The sequence below is a fragment of the Trachinotus anak genome, unplaced genomic scaffold (genome assembly GCF_046630095.1).
Source record: "Trachinotus anak isolate AG129_WGS33_773 ecotype Australia unplaced genomic scaffold, CSIRO_AGI_Tana_v1 ptg000009l, whole genome shotgun sequence".
NCBI lineage: Eukaryota > Metazoa > Chordata > Actinopteri > Carangiformes > Carangidae > Trachinotus > Trachinotus anak.
The window spans coordinates 7,928,513-7,950,958 of NW_027273860.1; the positions used below are offsets into that span (position 1 = coordinate 7,928,513).

The 22,446-nt window shown below is 40.2% G+C and overlaps 2 protein-coding genes across 6 annotated transcripts in view; one reads left to right on the plus strand and one right to left on the minus strand.

Annotated features, from left to right (window-relative positions):
- Positions 1–81: 81 nt before the first annotated feature.
- dync2i1 (dynein 2 intermediate chain 1) lies at positions 82–8,910 on the minus strand. Of its 3 annotated transcripts, none has more exons than XM_071484987.1 (23): positions 8,697–8,910; positions 8,416–8,469; positions 7,607–8,306; positions 7,458–7,525; positions 6,866–7,279; positions 6,688–6,753; positions 6,299–6,349; positions 5,764–5,995; positions 5,483–5,585; positions 5,194–5,323; positions 4,949–5,066; positions 4,776–4,870; positions 4,526–4,655; positions 4,161–4,333; positions 3,655–3,817; positions 3,073–3,186; positions 2,878–2,939; positions 2,121–2,172; positions 1,955–2,015; positions 1,481–1,580; positions 1,255–1,386; positions 778–1,001; positions 82–684 (listed from the first exon to the last, which is right to left on the minus strand). In XM_071484987.1, exons 1-23 carry the CDS (start codon positions 8,709–8,711, stop codon positions 513–515), a joined length of 3,429 nt encoding a protein of 1,142 aa, XP_071341088.1. In that variant the 5' UTR covers positions 8,712–8,910; the 3' UTR covers positions 82–512. The 3 variants fall into 3 exon arrangements, with proteins under 3 accessions (XP_071341088.1, XP_071341089.1, XP_071341090.1); XM_071484988.1 differs by having other exon boundaries at positions 4,955–5,066; positions 8,697–8,909; XM_071484989.1 differs by lacking the exon at positions 6,688–6,753 and having other exon boundaries at positions 4,955–5,066; positions 8,697–8,909.
- A 450-nt stretch (positions 8,911–9,360) lies between these two features.
- esyt2b (extended synaptotagmin-like protein 2b) overlaps positions 9,361–22,446 on the plus strand; it is a 33,797-nt gene continuing 20,711 nt past the window's right edge. The window contains exons 1-7 of one of the 3 annotated variants that reach the window (XM_071484997.1): positions 9,361–10,025; positions 14,156–14,197; positions 14,721–14,855; positions 15,163–15,239; positions 16,140–16,212; positions 18,746–18,835; positions 21,752–21,807. In XM_071484997.1, coding sequence (XP_071341098.1) covers positions 9,618–10,025; positions 14,156–14,197; positions 14,721–14,855; positions 15,163–15,239; positions 16,140–16,212; positions 18,746–18,835; positions 21,752–21,807 — 881 coding nt within the window. In that variant the 5' untranslated portion in view covers positions 9,361–9,617. The remainder of the gene's footprint in view (positions 10,026–14,155; positions 14,198–14,720; positions 14,856–15,162; positions 15,240–16,139; positions 16,213–18,745; positions 18,836–21,751; positions 21,808–22,446) is intronic. The other 2 variants (XM_071484995.1, XM_071484996.1) reach the window with 2 other exon arrangements.

Genomic DNA, 22,446 nt, shown 5'->3' on the forward strand with positions numbered 1-22,446 from the left:
TTAAAAAAACAATGTGTTATGCAAGTTTTTAACTTGAACTACACAAACATGAAGCTGCCATAGCATTAAATAACACAAATACAGATATACACAGTTTATTGTATAAAAATTAAACTTATTACCACTATACAGATATTTCATATTCGTCAAAAAGTATAAATATTTACATCAACAAACACTGACATTATATGTTCTTTATAATGTCTTTATGAAGGACGTTAAATGAACTGTTGCTCCTGTAGAGGATCTTTGGTATTAAGCCACATTCCTCTAATTGTTATGTAAATGTCAAAAGTTTTAGCCATGTGTCATCAGTTTCAGAAGAAAAACATGCCAAATTGAATTATGTGATATACACTATATCACATAATTCAATTTGGCATGTTTTTCAAATAGACAGTGACAAAAACAGATCTATAAATTGATCTTTATGCTCTTTGTGAGTTTAAAAATGCAGTTAATCATTTGAATTAACACAAACACATCAGTCTAAATGCAGTCATTTCAGTGCTTCAGAAGGCTTCAGTCATCATACTCTCCAACCTCTCCTCTTCTGCAGGAACAGGCACGGAAAAATTTCTTGTGAAATAGTGCATTTCTATTTTTCCTGATTCATGCACCAGGGCTATTCCTGAATATGTGTTTTGTTGTCCTGAGTCCCCAAACACTGCCATGGCTGTCACCCTGAAAACAGGAAACACACACCTGATATTGACACATAATATGACAAATATAAAATTACCTGTACAGTCATCAGTCATGTCTATCTGCTGTTACCTATCCTCAGACATCCTCTCAGTGACCACAGGCTCTGTGTCATTTTTCATCAGGTCCCATATGTGGAGGTTAGAGGCTGCATCAAGCACACAGAAGACTGTCGGCCTGGTTTGGGTCCACTGCAGTGAGACAACTGGTTCCCCTGCTGTACTGCTCTTCCACTCTGCCACAGGCTGCTCTTGGCTGACTGCATGCAGCCTGATGCTGCCATCGGCACAACCCACCTGGAAAAGGGCCAGAGGAAAAGAATGGCCCATATATCTTAAAAGGCAGATTATGTTACCTTCAGACAGAACCATGCTAGTTGTTTCCCCCTGTTCTGAGTTTTTTTTGCTAAGCTGAGCTGACCCGTTTCTGGCTGTTGCTGTATATTTTGCATACAGACATGATACCAATCTTCTCATCTAACCCTACACAAGGAATAAGTGTATGTCCCAAAATACTGAACTATTCCTTTAGTTAAAAAAAAACTCTCACCAAGAAAAAATGTTGTCTGAAGGGAGAAAAGTGGATTGAGTTGACATCAACAGGTCGGACTCCAACCTCCTGAAACCTGTAAAACTTTGGAGGAGCTTTCAAACCGTGACTGGTTCCATGACTGACTAGACCCTAGGACAGAAATGACATTGGTACACTGTCACAATGTTAAACGGAGGCATACATTTCTGAATATTTTGAGAGGGTTTACTTAGATTAAGCTCACCATATTGGTGCCAATAAAGAAATGATTGGAGTCAGTTGGAAGAAACTTTAAATGAAGAGTCTGTAATGGACCTGTTTTCACTGCATCTCGTGGTGATACCCTGAGAGGCAGACAGAGCAAGAGAGGGAGAAAATGACAAAACGGAGGTTTAGGGTGACAACATTCCTAGCCAAAAGCAAACTGTGCAACACTGGAACATGAAACTGCTTCACATTCACACTGCACATACAGTGTGAGGTGAATGGGGAAAATGGTCTCATCTCAGACTTTCGGACCCTACTGTATATCACAGCAGATACATTATGTTCCCATTAAATGTTGAGGTGACAAAAACAACAGCCCTGAGTACGTAACAAACAAGATCGCATGTCCACGACAGAGCAGCTGTGTTCCACTGGGCAAAGACATTGTGGGGTATTTTCAGCCCTGTGGCTGGCAGTGACGGATGCATCACAAGCTATTCATCAATCTCACCTCTCAGCAGTGAGGAGGGAGGAGCTGTGAAGCAACTTTATTTTGCCCCCAGGCCTGAGCCCTGTAAGAGAGAAAGAGAAAAGTTGAAGCTGGTGCCACATGTGTGAGAAAGATGAGCATGCCCATGGAAAAAGAACAGACATGTTTTAAAACGTGAGTGTGTTACCTAGATCTGTTGGAGAGCCTGCCTCGTTGGCTTTTGGGAGTTCCACTACCACCTACAGGACACAGACAGAAAATCATGCAGGTTGCTCACGGAATATCTGTGCTGTTTGTGTCGAGCTATGATGGACCACAAATATGCAGAATTAGCTATTAATTGTTCTTTTTTTTGCAAATTTACTAGAGCTGAACAATATGCAAAAAAAAAAAAGTGATTATTTTGGCAGATTGCACTGTGAGTCACAATTCCAGTTGAAATTGTCATTTTTACATTTATTTTCACTGAAAAAAATAAAAAATTAAAATGATTACAATGTGATTTCTGCTGGGGTTCTACCAAACAAGCAAGTTTCCTTTCATCTGATTTGTGGACCAAGGCATCTCTGTAACACCACAATGCTTCATTTATTGTATGTTGTGCCACATTTTACCTTTAACAAGAAAACTGCAGCTCCAGTGATTTGGATATTGCACTTAGCCATATATTTTTGATGATAATATTTCGATTAATTGTTCAGTTCTATTTGATACTGATGAAAACCTAAAAACGTGATGATTCTCTGGCAAGTTCTGGATATATAAGAATTGTCTTTTTAAATTCACCTTCTGTTGTTATATGTATGCACCTGTCTCTTTCACCTCAGGCAGTAACTTTGGCTCACGTGTCTCCCCCCAGGGCCCACCCGTAAAACTCGTCTGCCAGTTTGAAAATCTCTGGTGTAGAGAAAAATATGTAGAATCCACTTTGTTGCCCGACCTACCCAGAAATTCAAAACCCCGCTTTCATCCAGAGAAGCCAGCTGGAATGACAGTCCTGATGACTCTGGATTATGAAACAGAATAACACTTAATGAAATATAAAGCCAACTGTGAATGGCAAAAACATATGGCACATTTATAAAATGATACGAGAGATCTTAAATCAATGTGTTAACCATTGCTATACCATTCCATACCTTCCTCAGATGCCAACAGGGGGACCTCTGGCCTCAGCCCCCCTGCTACAGTGGAGGGGACAACTTCTACAGACGTCACAGATGAGAAATGGCCTGAGCCGGCCAACACTGCATCTGTGTTGACAAGGTGACAAAAGAGAGCTTATCAGCACACACTGAATCATCACTACTGTTACATAAGAAAACAGACTCTGAACCTTCAGTGCGAGAAAGGGCAGAAGCAGTCCTGAATGCCTATGCATAGTAAATAAGGATGTTTGCTATATATTGCCTGCTGACATTCATTTTCCTGGGACTGCAGCTCAAAGAGCGAAATACACAACAACAAAGATGACCGAGTGAAGGATCAAGAGGCTTTATATTCTCAAAATAAGGCAGACAAGAGAACACATGCTTGGTGTAAGGTTGCGGAAATTGGTATGACCAGTGATATGGTATATTTTCAGGGAAATCAGCACCTTCTTTATATAGTGGCCATATTTGTAGTATACTGAAACAGTATACTACAACAACACAATTCTCAATCATCAAATGTCCATATCCATGTATTGAAAATAAACAACTCAATCCTTTGAGACGTACCGGTGGAGAAGGTAGGCTGTCTGAAGGTCCACTCATCCTCTCCTATCTGCAGGCGGTAGTGGTTACCAGCATGCTCCCTCAGGTCCCACAGCGCCACAGAGCCAACTGATGTGCCTGCAAACACCAATATGGCCTTTCCAGGGCTGAAACAGCAACACTGCACCTGGGACAGAGAAAGGGTTACCCACGTTGGTTTCAGTGCATGTTGTCTTTTATGACTTTTTGGGATAATTATATAAAGAAATATGGAGAACTACACAGCAATTTTGAATGTAACAGTTATTTCTAGAAGGCAAGCAGAGCAATAGGCTGCTGAATAACGTTCAGTGAAGTGAAAATGTCGACTTTCCAATAGTTGAATTAAAACTTAATAAAAAATTTCTTGTGCCTCAACAAAATATCATTCTCCAGTCAATATGATTTACTACATATTACTAAGTTTTTATTCATTATCTTATATTACATGTAACTTTACTATAACTGAAAAGGGAACTAGAAAATGTCACCTCAGATTCGTAAACAAGGATCTTCTGAGGTCTGGATGGCTCCCAGATGTTCCAGATGCAGATGATAGTGCAGCTGTCAAGACGCACAGCGCTGGGCTTAGTTGTAGGTGTGTGGACTGACATCATTGTGTGCCTCTGGACCTGAGAGAAGTGCACCATGCTGATGCAGCGACCTGTGATTGACAACAGGAAGGACCACATGATTAGTGTATTCATGTAACTGTGCTGGTTTATAGAGGACATTCTAAACAACAATTGCCTTTGCCCTGTTAAAACCACAAGGTGTAATTAACAAGAACCCTCTAATAAAATACAATACTGATAAGAATGCAGTGGTTTGGGACTTCTCTGGTTGTGGTGTGTACCATAAAGAAAAGGCAACTTCGTGTTGAGCTGTAAACTTCCATCGCTGAAAGACAGTGTGTCTGTTTGAGTCCTCAACTTTCTCAGGGAATTTCTCTCAGCTTGAACCTCCTCCAACAGGACAACCATGACCTTGATTCAGTCACAACACACAAGAGGAGTAAGTATAGTGTAATAGACACAAAAAAAATCTTAAAATAGGGAGTAAAGAACTATGGTACTCTTTAAACTGTGTATGTGTAAAAAGATAACCTGTGAGGCTGAACGCAAGAATGCCGTCAGACGCTGGGAATCAAACTTCATTTCATTCATGTTTTTTTCTCGTGCTTCCTGGGAGAGGTTTGGATCTGTAAAAGCATGGTAAACACCTTTATTGAACTCTACATGCAAACTCTTCAGTCCATCAGGGGATTATCTTGGCATACCCTCACCCCCACAGGCTCCATTGTGCTCTGGAGGATGCTGCGTCCACTTCTCGCGCACCTCTATCTCCTCTGTTTGAATGTCTCGATCCGCATTATCCTCGTTACACTGAACATAAGCCTGTCAAAGAAAAAGTTCACACCTATTATTTACACATGGACTGCGGCTAATGGAATATTTTTCCTTTCTCTTTTATAATTTGGTTACAGGTATCTGTGTAAAGAAAGACAACAGAATAAATACCGACCTGTTTGGTATTCACAGTTCCAAAGGTTCTAATGTACATGTCATATTCATTGACAGGTGGCAGATCCAAAAGGGAGAACGTCATTGAGAAATCCAGATCAATTAAGCGAAGCAGCTCTGTGCTGCGTTTTCTGTAAACAGAAAAGATTGAAGGTACAATTAAAGACCTCATATGCTATGCCATGGGCTTGGCAAAAGCGCCCCAAGTCATAAAAGATATTTACAATACTGATTCCTCTAGAGCCACATTCCAATAATCCATTTTCCATTTAACATTGAAGTTGATTTACTTTTGTTTTGTGGCAACTTTCTTGCTGACTTCACGCCGTTTTGCTGCCACAAAGTCAATAAACCTCCCACGCGGGGAGGCCCGACTCTGGTTCCTCTCAGATCCTACAAAGAGAGCAGCAAGAAAATATCATACTTGTCGTTTTGCACAAAATTCCTCAGGATTATGTTTCTTCCAATCAGACATGAAGAAAAAGATATGCATAGACTTTAACATGGGATAACAACAAGTGCAGGAGTTAAAGGATATCTCTCAGGAAGATAAAACAAGGTAGAACTGTACCTCTGACCCATTTGGACGCGTCCTCCTCCCCTCTGCTCATACTCTGTCTGGACTGAGTTGTTCCAACTCTTTCATTCTCCTCATTCATTGCTCTCTGAATTGCTTCTATCTCCTTTCTCTTTTGTGCCAGATGTTCCTCTCTGTCTTCTACCACTTGTGTAAACTCCGGCTCCTTCACATCCTCATCTTCATCTTCACTTTGATCCATCTCCTCAAAATCTTCCTCATAGTCCTTTGAACAGAGAAACAACATCCATCCCTTAAACATAATATTTGGAATTTTAAATTATTCAAGATACTATGAGCATAAACCTCACATGTTATAAGAATAGAAATGAATGCACTTGCAACAGCTTTGAATACTCACCAGTTTCTTTGAGTGTAAATCGATTACAGCATGCAACGGTAACACAGAAATGAGTAAATAAATGTTTAAAAAGACAAAAATTTAAACATGAAGAGAAAACTGGAAAAAACTACAGAATTTGGATTAACAGTATGTAGCCCATTTCATCATTAGAATGCTGCATTTTACCTCAAAATCATCTTCATATTCCTGGTCAGCTAAGTCTTCATCATTCACAACCTGGAGATGTGATAAAAATACATTAAGTAGGAGATAATTCAATTACTTGATAAAGCATGCAGAAACTGCAACTTGGGATGAAGTTGCACATACGAAGCTGAAGCTGAAGGTAGAAGAAAAAGACTGTGGACAGTGCAGTAAGAAGTACAGACAGTAGGCGGCTCACAGGCCAAAGTATGAGACAAAGTCCTCCCCAGTGACAAACAGAGAAAAAAATGGTTGGCCAGTTACCAACAGAAATAAGGAAACCACACCATCAAACTAAAAAATAGTCCATGGAAATGCAAGAGCAGATTCTTTGAGGGTTGTAAGCAGGGTAACCAAACTGAGCATCTTACAGGCTCTTCTGTGTCTCCTACATCTTTCACACTAGTTGTCCAGTGCTCAGACACAATCTCAGCTTCCTGGATTGCAAGAGTGACATGTTTTAGAAGAACGCAATAATATCCATTAGGGAATCCACGGTATTGGATCAGTGTTATGAAGACTATACAGGCATTTTATGGGTCTACTCACCTCTGTTTCTAATGTGTTAGTCGCATGCCTATGGCTTTTGCTAGAGGCTGATTTCTTGGGGCTGGTTCTGTCACTGCTATTTGTCACTAGGTCCTTTTCTGCTCTGTGTCTTCTCTCTTTGTGTTTTTCCTCTGGATCTTCTTCCTCTCTGCGTCTTCTCTCTTTGTGTTTTTTCTCTGGATCTTCTTCCTCTCTGCGTCTTCTGTCTTTGTGTTTTTTCTCTGGATCTTCTTCCTCTCTGTGCTTTCGCTCTTTGTGTTTTTTCTCTGGATCTTCTTCCCCTCTGTGCCTTCTCTCTTTTTCTTTGTTCCATTCTGCTCGCTCTCTGTCACCACGATGATACCTTTCCTCTTCACCTGACCTCTTCAAGTCTCTATACTCCCTGGATTCACTCTCATGCTTCTGCTTTTCATCCTAGAGAGCAGGAAAGTCCACACAAGAAGGACAAATGTAATCAGAGGATTTTGACACAAGTACACTCACCTGTAAAGGACACAAACATATCCCTAATAGAGCAAAAATATTAATTAACTTTACCTTTCCTTGAAATGCAAAATAGGGATGGATAATTAATACTAATGAAGATGCTTACATGATGTCCTCTCTCTTTGTGTCTCCTTTCTCTCTCCTCTTTATGTCTTCTGTGTTCTTCTCTGTACTCTAAAAGCAAGAAAGATAGAAATATTGGCATCCTAATCTGTGAATATGGCGAGCTAAATGAACAAACTGCTGTATCTTTACCTCTTTCCTCTTTCCGTTCTGAATGCCTCCTGTCTCCATGTCTTTCTCGTCTTTCTCTGTCATTCCTCTTTTCTTCATAATCATCTTTGTGTCGCTCTCTCTCCCGATGCCGGTCTCTCTGTTCTCTATCATGCTTTTCTATTTGAGCTCTTCCTCCTTCTCCACTTTCCTCATGTCTCTTTCTCTCCCTCTCAGTCCTGTGCTCTCTGTGCTGTTCTTCTCTCCTCCTTTCCTTGTCTCTCTCTTCCCTCCTCTTGTCTCTGTCCTCGTTATATCTCTCTCTGTCCTTTGCCTTGTCTTTCTCCTTATCTCTTTGTCTTTCCTTGTCTCTCTCCCTTACATGCTCATCTCTATTCCTCCTCCGATCCCTATTCTCTCTATAATCATCATTGTTCCTATTTCCATCAACCAGTCTATCCCTTTCCCTCCTCTTCTCGGTGTCTTTGTCCCTCTCATCTCTTTGGTCCCTTTCTTTATCACCTCTCCTGTCCCGTGAGCCCTCTTTACTTCGCTCAGCATATCTGTCTTTACCTTCTTCATCTCTTCTCTCTCTTGTACCCTCCCTTTCCCTGTGCTTGTCTCTGTCTCGTCTGGGCTCCTTCTCTGGATCTTTGCGGCGTCTCTCTATGGATTCCCCACCTCGGTGCTTTCTCTCATTGTCATCTCGCCTCCTGACATGGTCATCACCATGTCCTTCCTCCTAAAAAAAAGAAAAAATAAAACAAGTAAAATTCCAGTTTGTTATTTGTTCCCTGAGTTATAAATTTAGAAATTCCTTCCGCGTTGCTTTTTAACTCTCAAAAACTTACCCTGATATGTCTTCTCAGGTCAGCTGGTCTCCATGTGTCTTCCTTTGTTATTTTCTAAATATATACATTATCTTGTATTTACTAAATGCACATATCAGCTTACACTCAAGGACAAATATACATCATCATATAATCCCTGAGAAACCGTGAGACGACGTTCATTTCCTAAGATAACGTTTGATAACTCATTGCTACAGCGGACATGACACTTTTAACTGAGACGCATTTTCCGACTTCAGCCTGCATATGATAAGAAAACGTTAGGAAGATAAAGCACCTACCTTGTCACTGTGCATGTTCTCATCTGTATTTTTATTTTTATTTATTTTTTCTGAAGGTTTTCAATCACCGAAAATCAGCTCATATTTTTGGAGTGACTCCGCCATGATGGCAAATCCCTTGTGCGCATGAGCAGTTACTCGAAACCAGGGAGATCGCGTCACTTCGGCTTGACAACAGGCTTACTAATCAACAGCAGAGCAGTCGTTGGACTCAACAGCCGAGTGTCATGGCAACGCTTTAAGACCTCATTATTATTGTTCACGAAACCTTTTGAAAATGTGCTGTTTTATTGAATATAACAATGGGAACTTATAATATATATATATATAAATAATAATTGTTGCCACCAGTTATGTTTGGGTTAATTTTGTTTGATGTTTGAACGATTTCTCCGTGCTCGTCATTTCTATTTTGACGGCTAGCAAGGTGTGCAGCAATATAATACTTTGTTTGAAATGCCACCATTTGCGTGAGTTTGGTTTCTTACATATAGTTTAAGAATAGAAATTTCGCATGTATTTTGACGCTTTCTAAGTATACAACTCTTCTCCAATTGATAATTACAGTGAGCAGTAGTGAGCACAAGATGGCGGTGTTTCTTCTTTTTAGCTAGGCTACGGGCACCACTGGAGCGCTCATCGCGGGGTAGCCCGTGTGTTCCTGGAAATGATCATTCCTGTCCTTGCTGTGGACTGGACTGGTTCAGCGGCCTCATTTAATCAAAGGAATGCAACTCTTAGCTTTTAGTCGGAGCGTGAAATAAAGTTGTCAATGCTAGCGATTTCCTCGTCTGCGATGGGCTGGTGTGCAGGTGAGCCGACGTGAGGAACCGCCTCGGTCCGTTCGCACATGGGAACCGAGTCAGCCGACCTTATCCGCATTTTTACCAGTTTTGAAAACGGACTCCCGGACGCAGAAGCATGTCTAGAGACAGCATGACAGCTGTACGAGGAGCCCATTCACACAATGCGAGCCCCGCTTCACCTAAGGAGAACGGACATACTGCGCCGAGCCCCGCTCAGCCCAGCGCCAACTTTCACCATCCCTCAGCGGGGAGCGTATCCGATGATACCCCGGTGTCCTCGGCCAGCGAGCTGACCCGGACCTGGGTTCACTTTGCTAAAACGTTTGTTCTTATTTTCCCCATATACGCCTTGGGGTATTTTGAGTTTAGCTTCAGCTGGCTGTTGATTGGACTTGTTATTTTTTTCTGGTGGAGGAGGAACACAGGAGGGAAGCACAGCCGACTGAGCCGAGCTCTGGCTTTCTTTGAGCAGGAGGAGAGAAGTGTCAAGCGGGGTCTTACCACCTCTGATTTACCACCATGGGTAAGTCTACCTGTCAAACACAGTAGACGAGAAAATGTCCACAGTGGTATTTTTGTAAAAAAAATATTTCAGAGTTTCCAGGGAAAAAAAAAAAAGAAAGTAATCAGCTGTCAAGAGCAGGAGGAGCAGAGTTGAGCTGTAAAGCTGTGATGCAGCAGCTGTTCCCCCCAGCAGTGACATTAGACTGAGCCCCAGTCTAAATACAGCAGGGTACAATGGTAAACCAGACACCACGCTGGAAAGGAAACATGCCCACGGGGTCCCTGTTATTTTGGGATACAGACTGCTATCTCCCTTGTAGTTAACTCACTCTATTACTGCACCACTTTATCTTGGCAAAATTGTGTGATAACATAGTGGTTCTTGACTTTTTCCCTTGTCAGGGTTAATATATCAGTGGTTGGGATTTTGTTGGGAATGTCCTCAGCCCTCCTCATGGACCTGCACTGGCCCCAGTGCGTAAAAAAAAAGTGATATAACATAGTTTGGTTTCTGAACACAAAATACAACTCAGGTAATAACACAATAATATTAACTCAACAAATACATAGTGTCTTGGAGACAATTTCTTCTTTTTGTCACATAGCCAGATGCTGTGTGACTTTTCTCAGAACTAGTGTCTCAGAGAGAGATTTGAAAGACGAGGGGTGGGTGGTATCATAGCATCAAGGGGTATATTTCAAAGTAAAGGGGTTGGATTCTAAATGAATGCATCTAGTCTCCTTAATAGATGTTATACAGTGATCATACTGTAGTTATTTATATTCCTTATTCATTGATCCATCCTCAGACTACCTGCTGACTCCTGCACAAGTAAACTCTACTGGAAGTCCAACAGACAGTGATGAACTGACAGAAGAAGCCCTATTTCATTTTTTAGTACACTGTGTATCTTTTGGGGTAGAAATTAGAGTGAAATTGAGAGATTTCATTTCACTAAAACCTTCTAATAAAGTCTCATTTAACTAAGTGCTATCTGAGTGCAAAATCCAGCTCAACTGGACTGTAGATTTAAGTGGGCCTCAAGTTTCAGCTGCTTAACTTATCAAACTATAAATACAAGACTTTCTATATCAGACTCATCCCAGAGTCACAGCTCAACTGCTCTGTGATGTTCAGTGCATTCCCATGTTTTGAGAACAGCTAAAAGCTTATTCTGCTGACACATGGCTGAGGATGCATTGAGGCTGTTAAATGGGGTTGGTGGAGCGAGATGGGGTGGAGCAAGAGTATCTCACTTAAGGGAAAGAGGTATCATTGAGTGACCTCAGCACACCCCAGCTTTAAGTCTATGGTTTGTAATAGAAAGAGCAAGTCAAGCACTACATATAGCTCTGGTCATACCTGTGGTGGCTGTGCATGGTCGTCACGGGGAATTACTTTACACCATCCAGGGCTTCACCATGAATCATAAGCATGCTTCAGACTGTCAAGCTGAGTACATATCAGTACATCAATACTGCACTGTCATCAGGGGTGGAGATTTGCACCCGTTGTGCCTCCTAAATTGTGGTAAGTGCCAATTTCTCCCCACTAGGCAGAACTGAGTCTTGATAGAGATGGCATTGTTTTCACAAAGCCTTTTTGTAGTGCCCTGCCCCGATTCCCAGACTTGCATTTCTAAAGTGCACTCCTCTTTGTCCGAGTTTATATACTCAGCTGTGAGTCACTGACTTCCTTGTGCAGCAGTCACTTACACTAAAAGTAATGTTCGGGGTTTTAGTTTATTGTCACACAAGAATTAAAAAAAAAAAAAAAAAGTGCTGATATATTTATTGATTTGCAAAATTGCTCAACCTTTATCAGGTATATTGGCAAATATTAGAACAGTTCCATGATGGTGTTGTTCTGGCCTGTATCATGTTGAAATATCTTTGTATTATTCTGCCTCACCTCATATTTGCAAATGGGGTGGGCAAAACTTTAGGAGCACCATTCAGTATAATGCAGCCCAGTTCAACAAATGAATACCTCTCTGATAGTGTCAATCAAAACTGAATATTATTATGTTTGTTAAGGTGGAATTTATGGCTGAGCTTTTGCTTTGAATTGCATTAGATTTTACAACTGCATCTAATAAAACAACCACTGAGTATATGGACATAGATGTTAGCTAAATAATCCAATCAGTGGACAACAGATATTAGTTACCGACCAAACTACCAACCAGGTCACAATTCTATCATCAATCTTACAATCTGATCATAAATTAATTGAATGATGAAATTACATGCATCAGAACATCAGCAACAACGATACCATGAGAGTTTTTTCATTTTTTTTCATGCTGTAAAACCAGTTATGATACATTTGTGCAGAGAATTTTTCTATGTTTTTGTGTCAGAAGGGTCAGAGTCGCCCAGAAAGAGGCCAGTAGGCTTCCTCATCTCACTTTTCTAAAGGAAATCCGATTGTCTGCATTATTGTAGCCCTTTAGATGCACTTCTGGCAGTGTGACTTATGAGATGTAAACAGAAGTTTGAGAGGGAAGCATTACATGTGTGAAAAACAGATACTACTGTATATCTGAGCTGAAATAAAGTCTGTGTCTGCTTTGTTCAGAGATGTGATTTTTGGTATTTTTTTTTCCAGGATCCTCATGAACTAAACCTTTATAATTAATAAGTTTGTGTTATGTTTGTCTCGAGGTCTTGATTACTTTCAAGTCACATAATAGGCAGTTTCTTTTTCTGAGTGGTGATTATTGGCAGTTTAATTTAAGTTTCAAAACCCAAGCAGACTGTTAATTTAGCTTTCGGGACGTAAACCTGAATGGCTTTTCAGTTTTACACAGACAGATCTGAACAGTTACGATGCTTTGCTCCCATTTTCTGCAGCACGGCTCAGTTTTCTCTGCCAGCGCTAACATATGTCCTGTTGAGTGAATCATCCATTGCTTCACCTACATTTTCTGAATGAGGTCACTGTGTCAAGTGTAATAATGAAACCTTTCCAGTGTCCTGTCCAGAGGATTATGTTATTTTCACCTCATAACAAAGCTGTGGGCCTGACTCTGTCATATTTACTAGAACTTTCTGTTCCCTTCTTGCTCTTTATCCTCACTTTGACATAAATGCTAGATAAGCACTCTTGCTGGTGCTTGTAGCTGTCGCACCACACAGTCCAGCGGGTTGCATCACTTCATCTTGCTTTTGAGATTAGAAAATAAACACTTTCAATTTGGTTTGATAGAGAGGCAGAATTGTTTATTTGTTATTTACGAAGGTGGTTGCACACCTTTGTTCACGGCATCGATTTCATTTCAGGCATTTCCTTTAGCTCATGGTAAATCAATGCCTGATTTACCATTATTCAAACTGCAGTCTCACAGCACAAGTGAAGTGTGGAAATATGAGACTAGTTAAGCTCTAGTTCAGGATGCAAGTGCAATTAAATATGTCCATTCAGTCTTAACTCTTTCTAAAATTCCACTTAATCCAATATCAAGATGTGAGGAAAGACGTGATATTCTATGGTTTGAATTGATGTTAGTTAATTGATGTTAGTTATCTTATACCGGCTAACACAAATAAAGGTGATGATGAAAGAGAGGCCATACAATCAATGGATTCTTCAGGTAGAAATGAAAACTGTGGAAAAATCCAATGACCTTTGTGTGAACAGTACTTTGAAACTTCAATTTCATCTTCCTTTCTGTCATCTTCTTTCTTTTTTGTCAAGCAGCAACCGTATATAAAAAAAAACTCTTGCAACAAATGTTCTCAAGTGTTTTCACCCAATGGAAACAGTCTCATCTTAGAATTATTTCTGTAGTGTTGGTGTAATCTCTGTGTCGTATGGAAGGGAAGAAGATGTGCACATTTGGTCCGACCATTTAATGATTTTGGTTTTCATCAGGGTGATTCTGTACCTTATCATCTGGAATTTAGCGAAGTGATTTTCTCACTTATAATGAAATTTCACACTTATAAATGGAAGTTCAGTTTATAAAAATGGACATTTGAATTTTATGGATCACAATCACACACAAGGTTTGGATGTATAATTAAAAGTCAGATCACTAGTTATCTCAGCCCATAGATTGTGTGGAACTTGCCTTTGAAAATATTGCATTATCAGGCTCATTGAAACCTACATAGAGATTATCTGCTCTGTTTTCTCCATTGCAGGTCCACTTCCCAGATGTAGAGCGGGTGGAGTGGCTAAACAAGGTAAGGAATTGAGCGGCTGTCTCTTAAATTTGTTTGCTTGAGTGAAGCTCTCCTTTTCCTATGTGTGAACAGGAGGAAGTGGGATGTCTGCCGCCTCTCTGCTTCCCCCTCTTCCCACTGGGGCTGTGACTGTGGCCACACTGTACACTGCAGCACATTTGACTTAACATGCAGCCCTGGTTCTGCAGCACTGTGAAATGCATTAACCCTTGCGAATCCCCATGGCAACAAGCTGGATGTAAATTTTAAAGCCCTCATGAGTATACATTAACATGATTTAGATGCATGCATCAAAATTTCATTTGTTGGTGTCCCTGTTTTATGTATGTGAGTTTGCTTAAATAGAACAACATATCAATATTTTAAAGTAACAATATCGTTCACCGTGTGAGAGCTGTGCCTGTATGACAGAATAAAAACCACCTATAGCACCTTTAAAATAGTTGCAAGATGCAAAAGGGCACCAGTTTTCCTCTTTTCTTTTTCTCTTTGAAGTTCAGTTCTCTTTCTGTGAACCCCTCAGACGGTGAAGCAGATGTGGCCCTACATCTGCCAGTTTGTGGAGAAGCTGTTCCATGAGACGATCGAGCCAGCAGTGAAGGAGTCCAACGCCCACCTCAGCACCTTCTGCTTCAGCAAAATCGACATAGGAGACAAAGTGAGAATCTCTTAGTGTTCCCGCGCGGTGCTCTCGGGCACTCACACTGATCATGTGTTGTTTTCAGCGGGTCTACGAGCAGCAGGTGCCGCTGGGACAGCTGGCGAGGGTGTGTGGGAGCTTTAACATGAACATACACGCACGTCGCTGACACATGTGTTTGTTTCATAAATAGTTTTCCTGTGGGATCAGGAGAGGGGCCGACCTTGTGCTAACCACGTGGCGGTTCGGGAGGGGTTGAGGTGTTGTTGTGGTGTTGATGGACCGGAGTACCGTGGCCATAATATTTCCTTGTGTTGCGGTGTAGCCCCTGAGGGTCAATGGAGTCAAGGTTTATTCAGAGAATGTGGATAAGCGACAGATCATCATGGACCTACAGATCAGGTGAGCCAACCAGATCTGTGTTCAAATCATTATTGTTTTACCTCTGTAGCTTCTTTCTGATTCTGGTTTAAAATGGTTCCTTAGACCTTGGGGGACCTTAAGGGATTGCTGATTTGAAATAAAAAAATAATGTAGTTAATGTTACTGGTTTGTGTAAACACTCCCTGAGTGTTAGAAACAGTTAAAAGCAATTGGAATCCAGCATAGTAACTCCACCACAAGCAGTGAAAACTACTGTATAGATGTAAGTACTGAATGTAAATTCACTGAATGGCTATTGTTGAAAAAATGATGATGGTGAACTTTTTCAAAAAGGGGGTTTGGTTTCATGATAATCTAAAGTGTTATAATTTCAGAGGTCTGCAAAACAGAAGTGCTGAATATGGCTGAACGACCTTAATGACTACAATCATGTCACATCTGGAGGAAAAAAGGCTGTCAGGAGTGGCAAACCAGGCAAATGCTTGGGGCCCCCATAGGGACAAGAGGCCCCCAGTGGCCCCTCATATTGGCACATTTTGAAATGACAACTATAAACCCCTCTAAACCTCCCATAAAGACACCATACAGTGCAGAGCGGTTGCCCCAAAACCTCCCTGAGCGGGGCCTCTGATGATGTGTGCTGTAGCTACCTTCTACTGTGTGGCTTGTAGTGTCAACTGATAGGGGCCCCCGGTATCTAGGATGCATTTTGTATATATACAGCAGGAGTTTTAAAACAGTTTCCTAAACATAATGAATACGAATGAATAAACATAAATCACCATGATGTCTAAATTCACCAGTGTCATGTCTTCAAAATGTCACCAAGCAAGACCTTAATGTCCTTTTGAAGTTGTTATATAGTTGTAGGAACCCTTGTTCAGCTGTTTCACCACACGTACATTTTGTGTTACACAGCTTTGTTGGCAACACGGAGATTGACGTGGACATTAAACGCTACTACTGTAAAGCTGGCATTAAGAGCATCCAGGTAAGGAAGATTCTTGTTTGGTGGATATATGATGACACTGAAGTCTGTTCTGTCTTTTTTCTGTACTGAATGGACTTTTGTACAGCAGATGCTGAATTTATTTGGACAGGAGCTTTTCTTTCAATGCAATGCATTATTGTACAGAAAGCTTTCAGGGATGTAAGTGTATAATTTAATCATACTCTGGTCTGAAAGCATAAATTAAACTCTGGACTTAAACTCTGACTGCCACTAGTCATGTGATAATAAAGTTAGAAAGAATCATGTGATCATTTTTAGGCTAAATCCCCTTTTGCTATAAAGCAATGTCTACTTGCTTCGTCACAGTTTTCATTCTTTATGTCTCAGTTTTTTGAGCTTTTGAACCAAAGTATGATTTTCTCCTCTCAGACTACTTCATTTGAATTATATTTAGTCCTCAAGGGGTAGAACTGTCCAGTAGATGATACTATAGAAGAAAAAAGAATTGACATGAGAGAAATTAAAAACAACAACATAGTTTTATGTTTCAGAAATGTTTTTTTAATTTCTATGCTGTTTATCTTGTGACCATTTTACATTTAATGTAAAATATTAAAATGATCTCACTAGACTCATTCTCTCCATAATGTAATATATCTAATAAACAGGATTTTAAACAAATAAACTTTGAAAAGTGAAACATTGACATTATAGAAATATGCAGCTTCTTAATTTGCTCCTTGAGAAGATTCCCCTTCTCTCTCTAGTGCCCGACTGCACACATTAAGTGTGTGTTTTGTTGGTTTTTTATGTCCTTGGCACTTTTGTGTGTTCCTGCTGCAGGGAAACATAGCAGCCAGAAAAAAAACAATCAGTGTTCCTCCTCGGAGACCGATAGCCTAGGCCTGTCCCTGAGAGACATTTGTTTCCTGCTGTTCCCATTATGTAGCTCAGGCAGACCTACATATCTCTGCAGCTCATTATCAACCGCTAATATATTAGCCCCCGTCAGTCCTTGAGCTGCTTTACACTGCACAGAGCAGGTGTGCTTGACTTCATGATAATGCTTAGATTACAGATGGCTTTGTGAGGACTGAGGTTAAGCAGCAGCTGATATTGGATTTTTTATTATATATTTAATATCAGCCTGTTGTGTGGTCCTGCTGCTATGATTGAGGTCCAACCCCCAAAAAAGCCACTGCACATAACAAGCCTATGAAACCAATGACTGTATATAGAGGTTGGACGAGGTTGGAAGCCAAACTGTCCCGGATATGGGTGCAGTCATCTTGTGCTGGTGACGTCATTTGGGGCCAGAGTAGCGATTGGTTGGTGGTATTGTAGCCATGGTATCGTCCAATCCAGTCACAAATCAATCAACAGCTGTCAATCATGACATCACGCTCCCACTTTGCAGCATCAAATAACGAATTAAAAGCAAACTTATCAGAAAAAAGAACTCTTGGATTTATATCAGCATGATGAGAAACTCTAAAATGACGGAGACGATCAAGATGTTTGGCTTCACTTTTGTTGAGCTGTCATGTCGTCCATCTTTATATAGTCATTGTTTTAAGCCTGCAAACAAATTGAATTTTCTGACTGATTTCAAATTGCAGTCGTTTTTCTTTTGTAAATTAATACATTAATTAAGATCCATCAATTTTGGTGTTTCTTTCCCCTGCCTTTCAGACATTATTATTCCTTGAGACAGTTTTGTCCATACAGCGATAGATACACAGTGTACCGGCTTCTCCTAAGGATAGAAACTAACATGACTTAGCGGTATGATTTCGATTTAAAATGTGGTGTTGCTTCCTGAAGAGGGAACAAAAATTTGGGATTTTTGTGTGAACTCCTGCACTAGATGAGGTTTAAATTCTCATTCATGTCACTAAACAGTCTGCTTATTGTCAGAGTCATTTTCTATGGAGCTGCTTTTATTTCACAGATGACAAAGTGACAAATCAGTTTTCCAGTGTTTAGTTTCTGGGAATAAACTCTTAAATTGAACTTTCCTTGGCCACAGAAATGAAGTGAAGTCTGAAAATGATCATGATGGTATTTGTCCTGAAGAGCTGCATGCAAACACTAGAAAAAACTTTATTAGTGTTGGTTTTAAGCACATCTTTGGTGTTGTTTTCACTGGTGCTTTATTAGCATTTGGTTCACTGGCGTTATTGCAGTTTCAGACACAGTTCTGCACAGACAAGATTTTCTTACTGTTGCTCCTGAGAATACACATATTGCTTCAAAACAAAATGGTGCTAAAATTCAAACATCTGTTGGTCCCTACTGTGGATTAGAGCAGCTGCGCGGTGTCCACATGACACATTCAGCACTTCCAATAGCATAATCCTTGTAATTGTCATAATATGTTATGGAGAAGGTGGAGGATGACATGGGGCAGGTGTGAAGCCAGGCCGTGATCGAGTTTCCAACCTGTCATGTGCTACGGCTAACGGCTCCACCGCTCAGGAATGTCAAGGGCCAAAACGGTGTCAGTTCCCTTAAGCTCTCTGTTTGTGTGTATGTGCGTGCGTGTCAATGTGTTCCTCTTGTGTTTCCATAGATCCACGGCGTGTTGAGAGTGGTGATGGAGCCATTGCTGGGTGATATGCCTCTTGTTGGCGCCCTGTCTCTGTTCTTCCTCAAGAAACCAGTAAGTCCGGACGCTGATAATATAAAACTAATGTAGTCCATTAAATGTGTTTTATAGAGCGGCAGTTGAAATAATAATGACACTGCTGCCTGAACAAATGTAATATGATTAGAGTAGAAGTTATTAAACTGGGATTTGTAAATAGAAATACAAAACCAACCATCTCCTAAATATTTTCCAGCAAAAGTGTAGCACATTATCCATCCAGTGTTATACTGCTATTTGATATGAGATTTGAAAAGAATGGAAAATATTTTCACTGCGTGCTCTCTTTCTCTTCTTTAAACTCACTATTTTTGCCAAGGTTGGCCCCATTACTCTAAATATCACAAAATGTCCTGAATATCTTTTATACCCCAGTTTGGTTCTTAGTGTATTTTGTATTCTCTGTAAATTGTATAATATTGCACCTCATAAAACAAATTGCTCCCTGGTTATCTGCTTTGCTAATCTGTTTGCCTCTTCCAGGCAAGAATAGTGGACATAAATTGGACTTTAAACAATAATTTCATAAGTCAAATGACAGTGGAATCATATTATGATGTGTTTCTTATATTTCACAAAACTAATTTCAGTTTGGTTTTTTTTTCACTGGCATTGCTATCAACATTGCCTATGCTCTTAAAGTGTAAACAATCTACATCACCTCACACAGTTTGCATTTCACATTGCCAGTAGTTTACAGATCCAATATTTTCCATTACACATGCCATCAATCCTCCTGTTCAACCCCTTTGCACAGCCACTGCTGCACAGCTTAAAAATGTTTGACCGATTTATACCAAATAGGAGGACCCAGTGGAACTATAGCAGAGCTATTAATAGCTGCAGATAAAACCAGCCCTACTTTGGCAGATTCCTCTACAACAGGCACTCAGCTAAATCTCAAGGTGGATATATTACTGTAGGAGGCTGAGGGGAGAAGGCAGCAGCTCTAGTCAGTAAATTGTGGTGCAGTCACACATGGACACACACACACAGACGCATATGTACGTGCACACACTCTTATGCATCCCAATCGTCTTCCTGCCTCCAGATGAAGAATATTAAATCTGTATAGTGGCGATGACAGAAAATTGCAAAAGCAATATCCTGTGGGTGAAAAAAGTCGTGACACCATGTACCGTGGAATCCAAATAACTCATCGTCCTTCCTTCAGCCATACAAGGCCTGATCCTGAGTACCAAATGAAACAGAAACGTTTCCAGACCATGAGAGGTCTTGGCCATGTCTGGATGTGAGATCACACTAATGAAACTCAGTGCAGTGTAAATAAAAAGATGCGACACACACCGCTAAAGAGATTCATTGCTCAGTTGAACAAACCGTCTGGAACTCGATATGATGACTCATGAAGCAGAGTTCAACACTGGTGGATCCATTGTGACCAGTTATACTGGAAATTATGTATTGATTGATTAAGATATTGAATACATTTATATCTATTTTTGATTATTTGATCCATTTTTAGGCAGTAAAATGTCCAAATGATCAGTTTTTATGGAAGTAATAGTCACTGACTCATTTAGTAATTAAAAAATAACTGATGTTATGTTAATAACCAATCACAGCTCACCTGGCTCAAGCTGGGTTAAAAAAAAACAACAAACAAAATATATTGTATTAATTTGTGAGCTTTAGAGGTGCTGGTAAGCTAATCTAACGTCTCCTGACTCTAGCTTCTAACTCAACATGCAGACATGAGAGTGGTGCTGATTTTCTTTTCTAAGTCTCTACAAAAACACAAATAAGCATATTTCCCAAAATATCAATGTGTTCCTTTGAATTTGCTAATTTTATCTCACCAAAACCCTAAGGTGATGAATTTATGATATCAAGCAAAGAAGAAGCTGACTTGTAAATGTTGCGTAGCTTCAGCACATACTAGTAATACAAATACACATTCAGAAAAAAAACACCCGCTTCAGAGAAATGAGGGTGTGTCCCTCCAGCCATATTTCCACATATCCCCCCCACAGGCCCCCACCATCGTTAACAGCCCTGCAGTGCTCCCCTCTTCCCTGCCGTGTTCAGTGCATCTGCTGCAGTGTAAGCAACTTGGGCGGAAAAGAAGAGGGGAAAGGCTCATTAAGAAAACACTGCTCCTTCAGCTCAGAGGCAGAAGCAGATCAAAGCTCATTGAGAGGCAGGATTCTGCGATTCTTAGCCGATGCTATTCACAGCTCTCTTCCCTGCTCCAGATTTGACATACCTGCTTTGAGTTTTTCCAGTTTTACCCAGAAAGTGAATCAAATTGGAAAGTAATTTTATGAGTTTTTCACCCCTTAATAATTTGTAAAAAAAAAGAAAAAAAAAGCACTGCTACCATAGAAATGTGTCTGAGACCTTATCATTCCCTGAAAACTAATGAGACTCCATAGGGCTGCTGCTGCTTTTATAAATACAGTATTTCAGTAAGCAGGTGTTATTGTATTAGTTTCCATTTAAGGATTAGAGCTTTCTGTCGTGTTAACTGTAACTAATAATGACACACTTTACATTAAACACTTAGAAGGTGAGGTGACCTTCAATGACCTTAAATATATGAGGCCTGAAAAGTCTGTTGTTTAATATGTGACTTACAATCCATTGTGAACCGGTGTGCAGTGAGGCAACCACCACCCAGAGTAAGTCACACGGCAACAATATAGTAGGTTAAGTAATGCCATGTTTTCGAAATGGACCAAAACATTCGCAGGCCATCGATAAAAACTTTCGATTCATATTGTTTTGCTGCAACTTGTGTGGGATTCTTTACATCCTCTGTTATTAATCAGTGGAGTTGTATTGGCCAGAAAACAAGAAGCCAAGTGGTGAATGTAGCACAGGAGGCAGGAAACAGAGAGTTAGGGTGAAAAAAACTCATTCACTGTTTCCAGTATTATTGGTATGTTCACATTTTTCTTCTTCTTTTAGCTTCTGGACATAAACTGGACTGGTCTCACCAATCTACTGGACATTCCAGGGCTCAAGTAAGTCAATTAAAACTGGCTTTTCTTGCTCCTCAAGACCGTGCCTTTGGCTCTGTTCGAAAGAAAATCAAATGAAAGGTGATTTTTTTCAAAGGATTTCAGAGCAGATAGGAGGTCTGTAGCGTTTGGTTTCAGGAACCTGGACACATAGGTGCTTTTCTTTCATGCCATTAATCGCTCATACAGTACTAAATGATTGTGATTGTCTAATATGGATTGATGAAGTGAACAGTGATCATTTTGAACACATTTTACCTTTTAAAAATTAATTATGCTTTTTAAGAATATCCATAGCATGTCTTTGGATTTGGGGTGTTGTGCATTATCTGAGAAGAAATATTCCACCAAACGTACTGAAAATATTTTCTGCTAAAGAGGTTTTTTTTTTAAAATTGTGTTCTTACTGAATGGGGTGTTCTTGTCCTTGTTGTGATTAAGAGCTTGACCAGATCGAGCTGATTTAAGTAAACCTGTCATGCCATGCATCATGGCATCTTTTAAATATGTGTGACATATGTTTTCATGAACGTATTACTGTGAATAACCAGGCTAAGATAATGGCTTCATGATCCACCTTGGCTATAAGAGGCCAGATCAGGAAATGTGTTGTTTGTGTACAGTTTCCTCATTCTTGCTCAC

Excerpts from the sequence above, each read along its gene's own strand:
- dync2i1 (XM_071484987.1), bottom strand. Across the intron at positions 5,324-5,482 it reads AAAGTTGCCACAAAACAAAA|AAAACGCAGCACAGAGCTGC; the intron begins GTAAATCAACTT and ends TTCTGTTTACAG. Across the intron at positions 4,656-4,775 it reads TCTTGCGTTCAGCCTCACAG|GTCATGGTTGTCCTGTTGGA; the intron begins GTTATCTTTTTA and ends GACTGAATCAAG.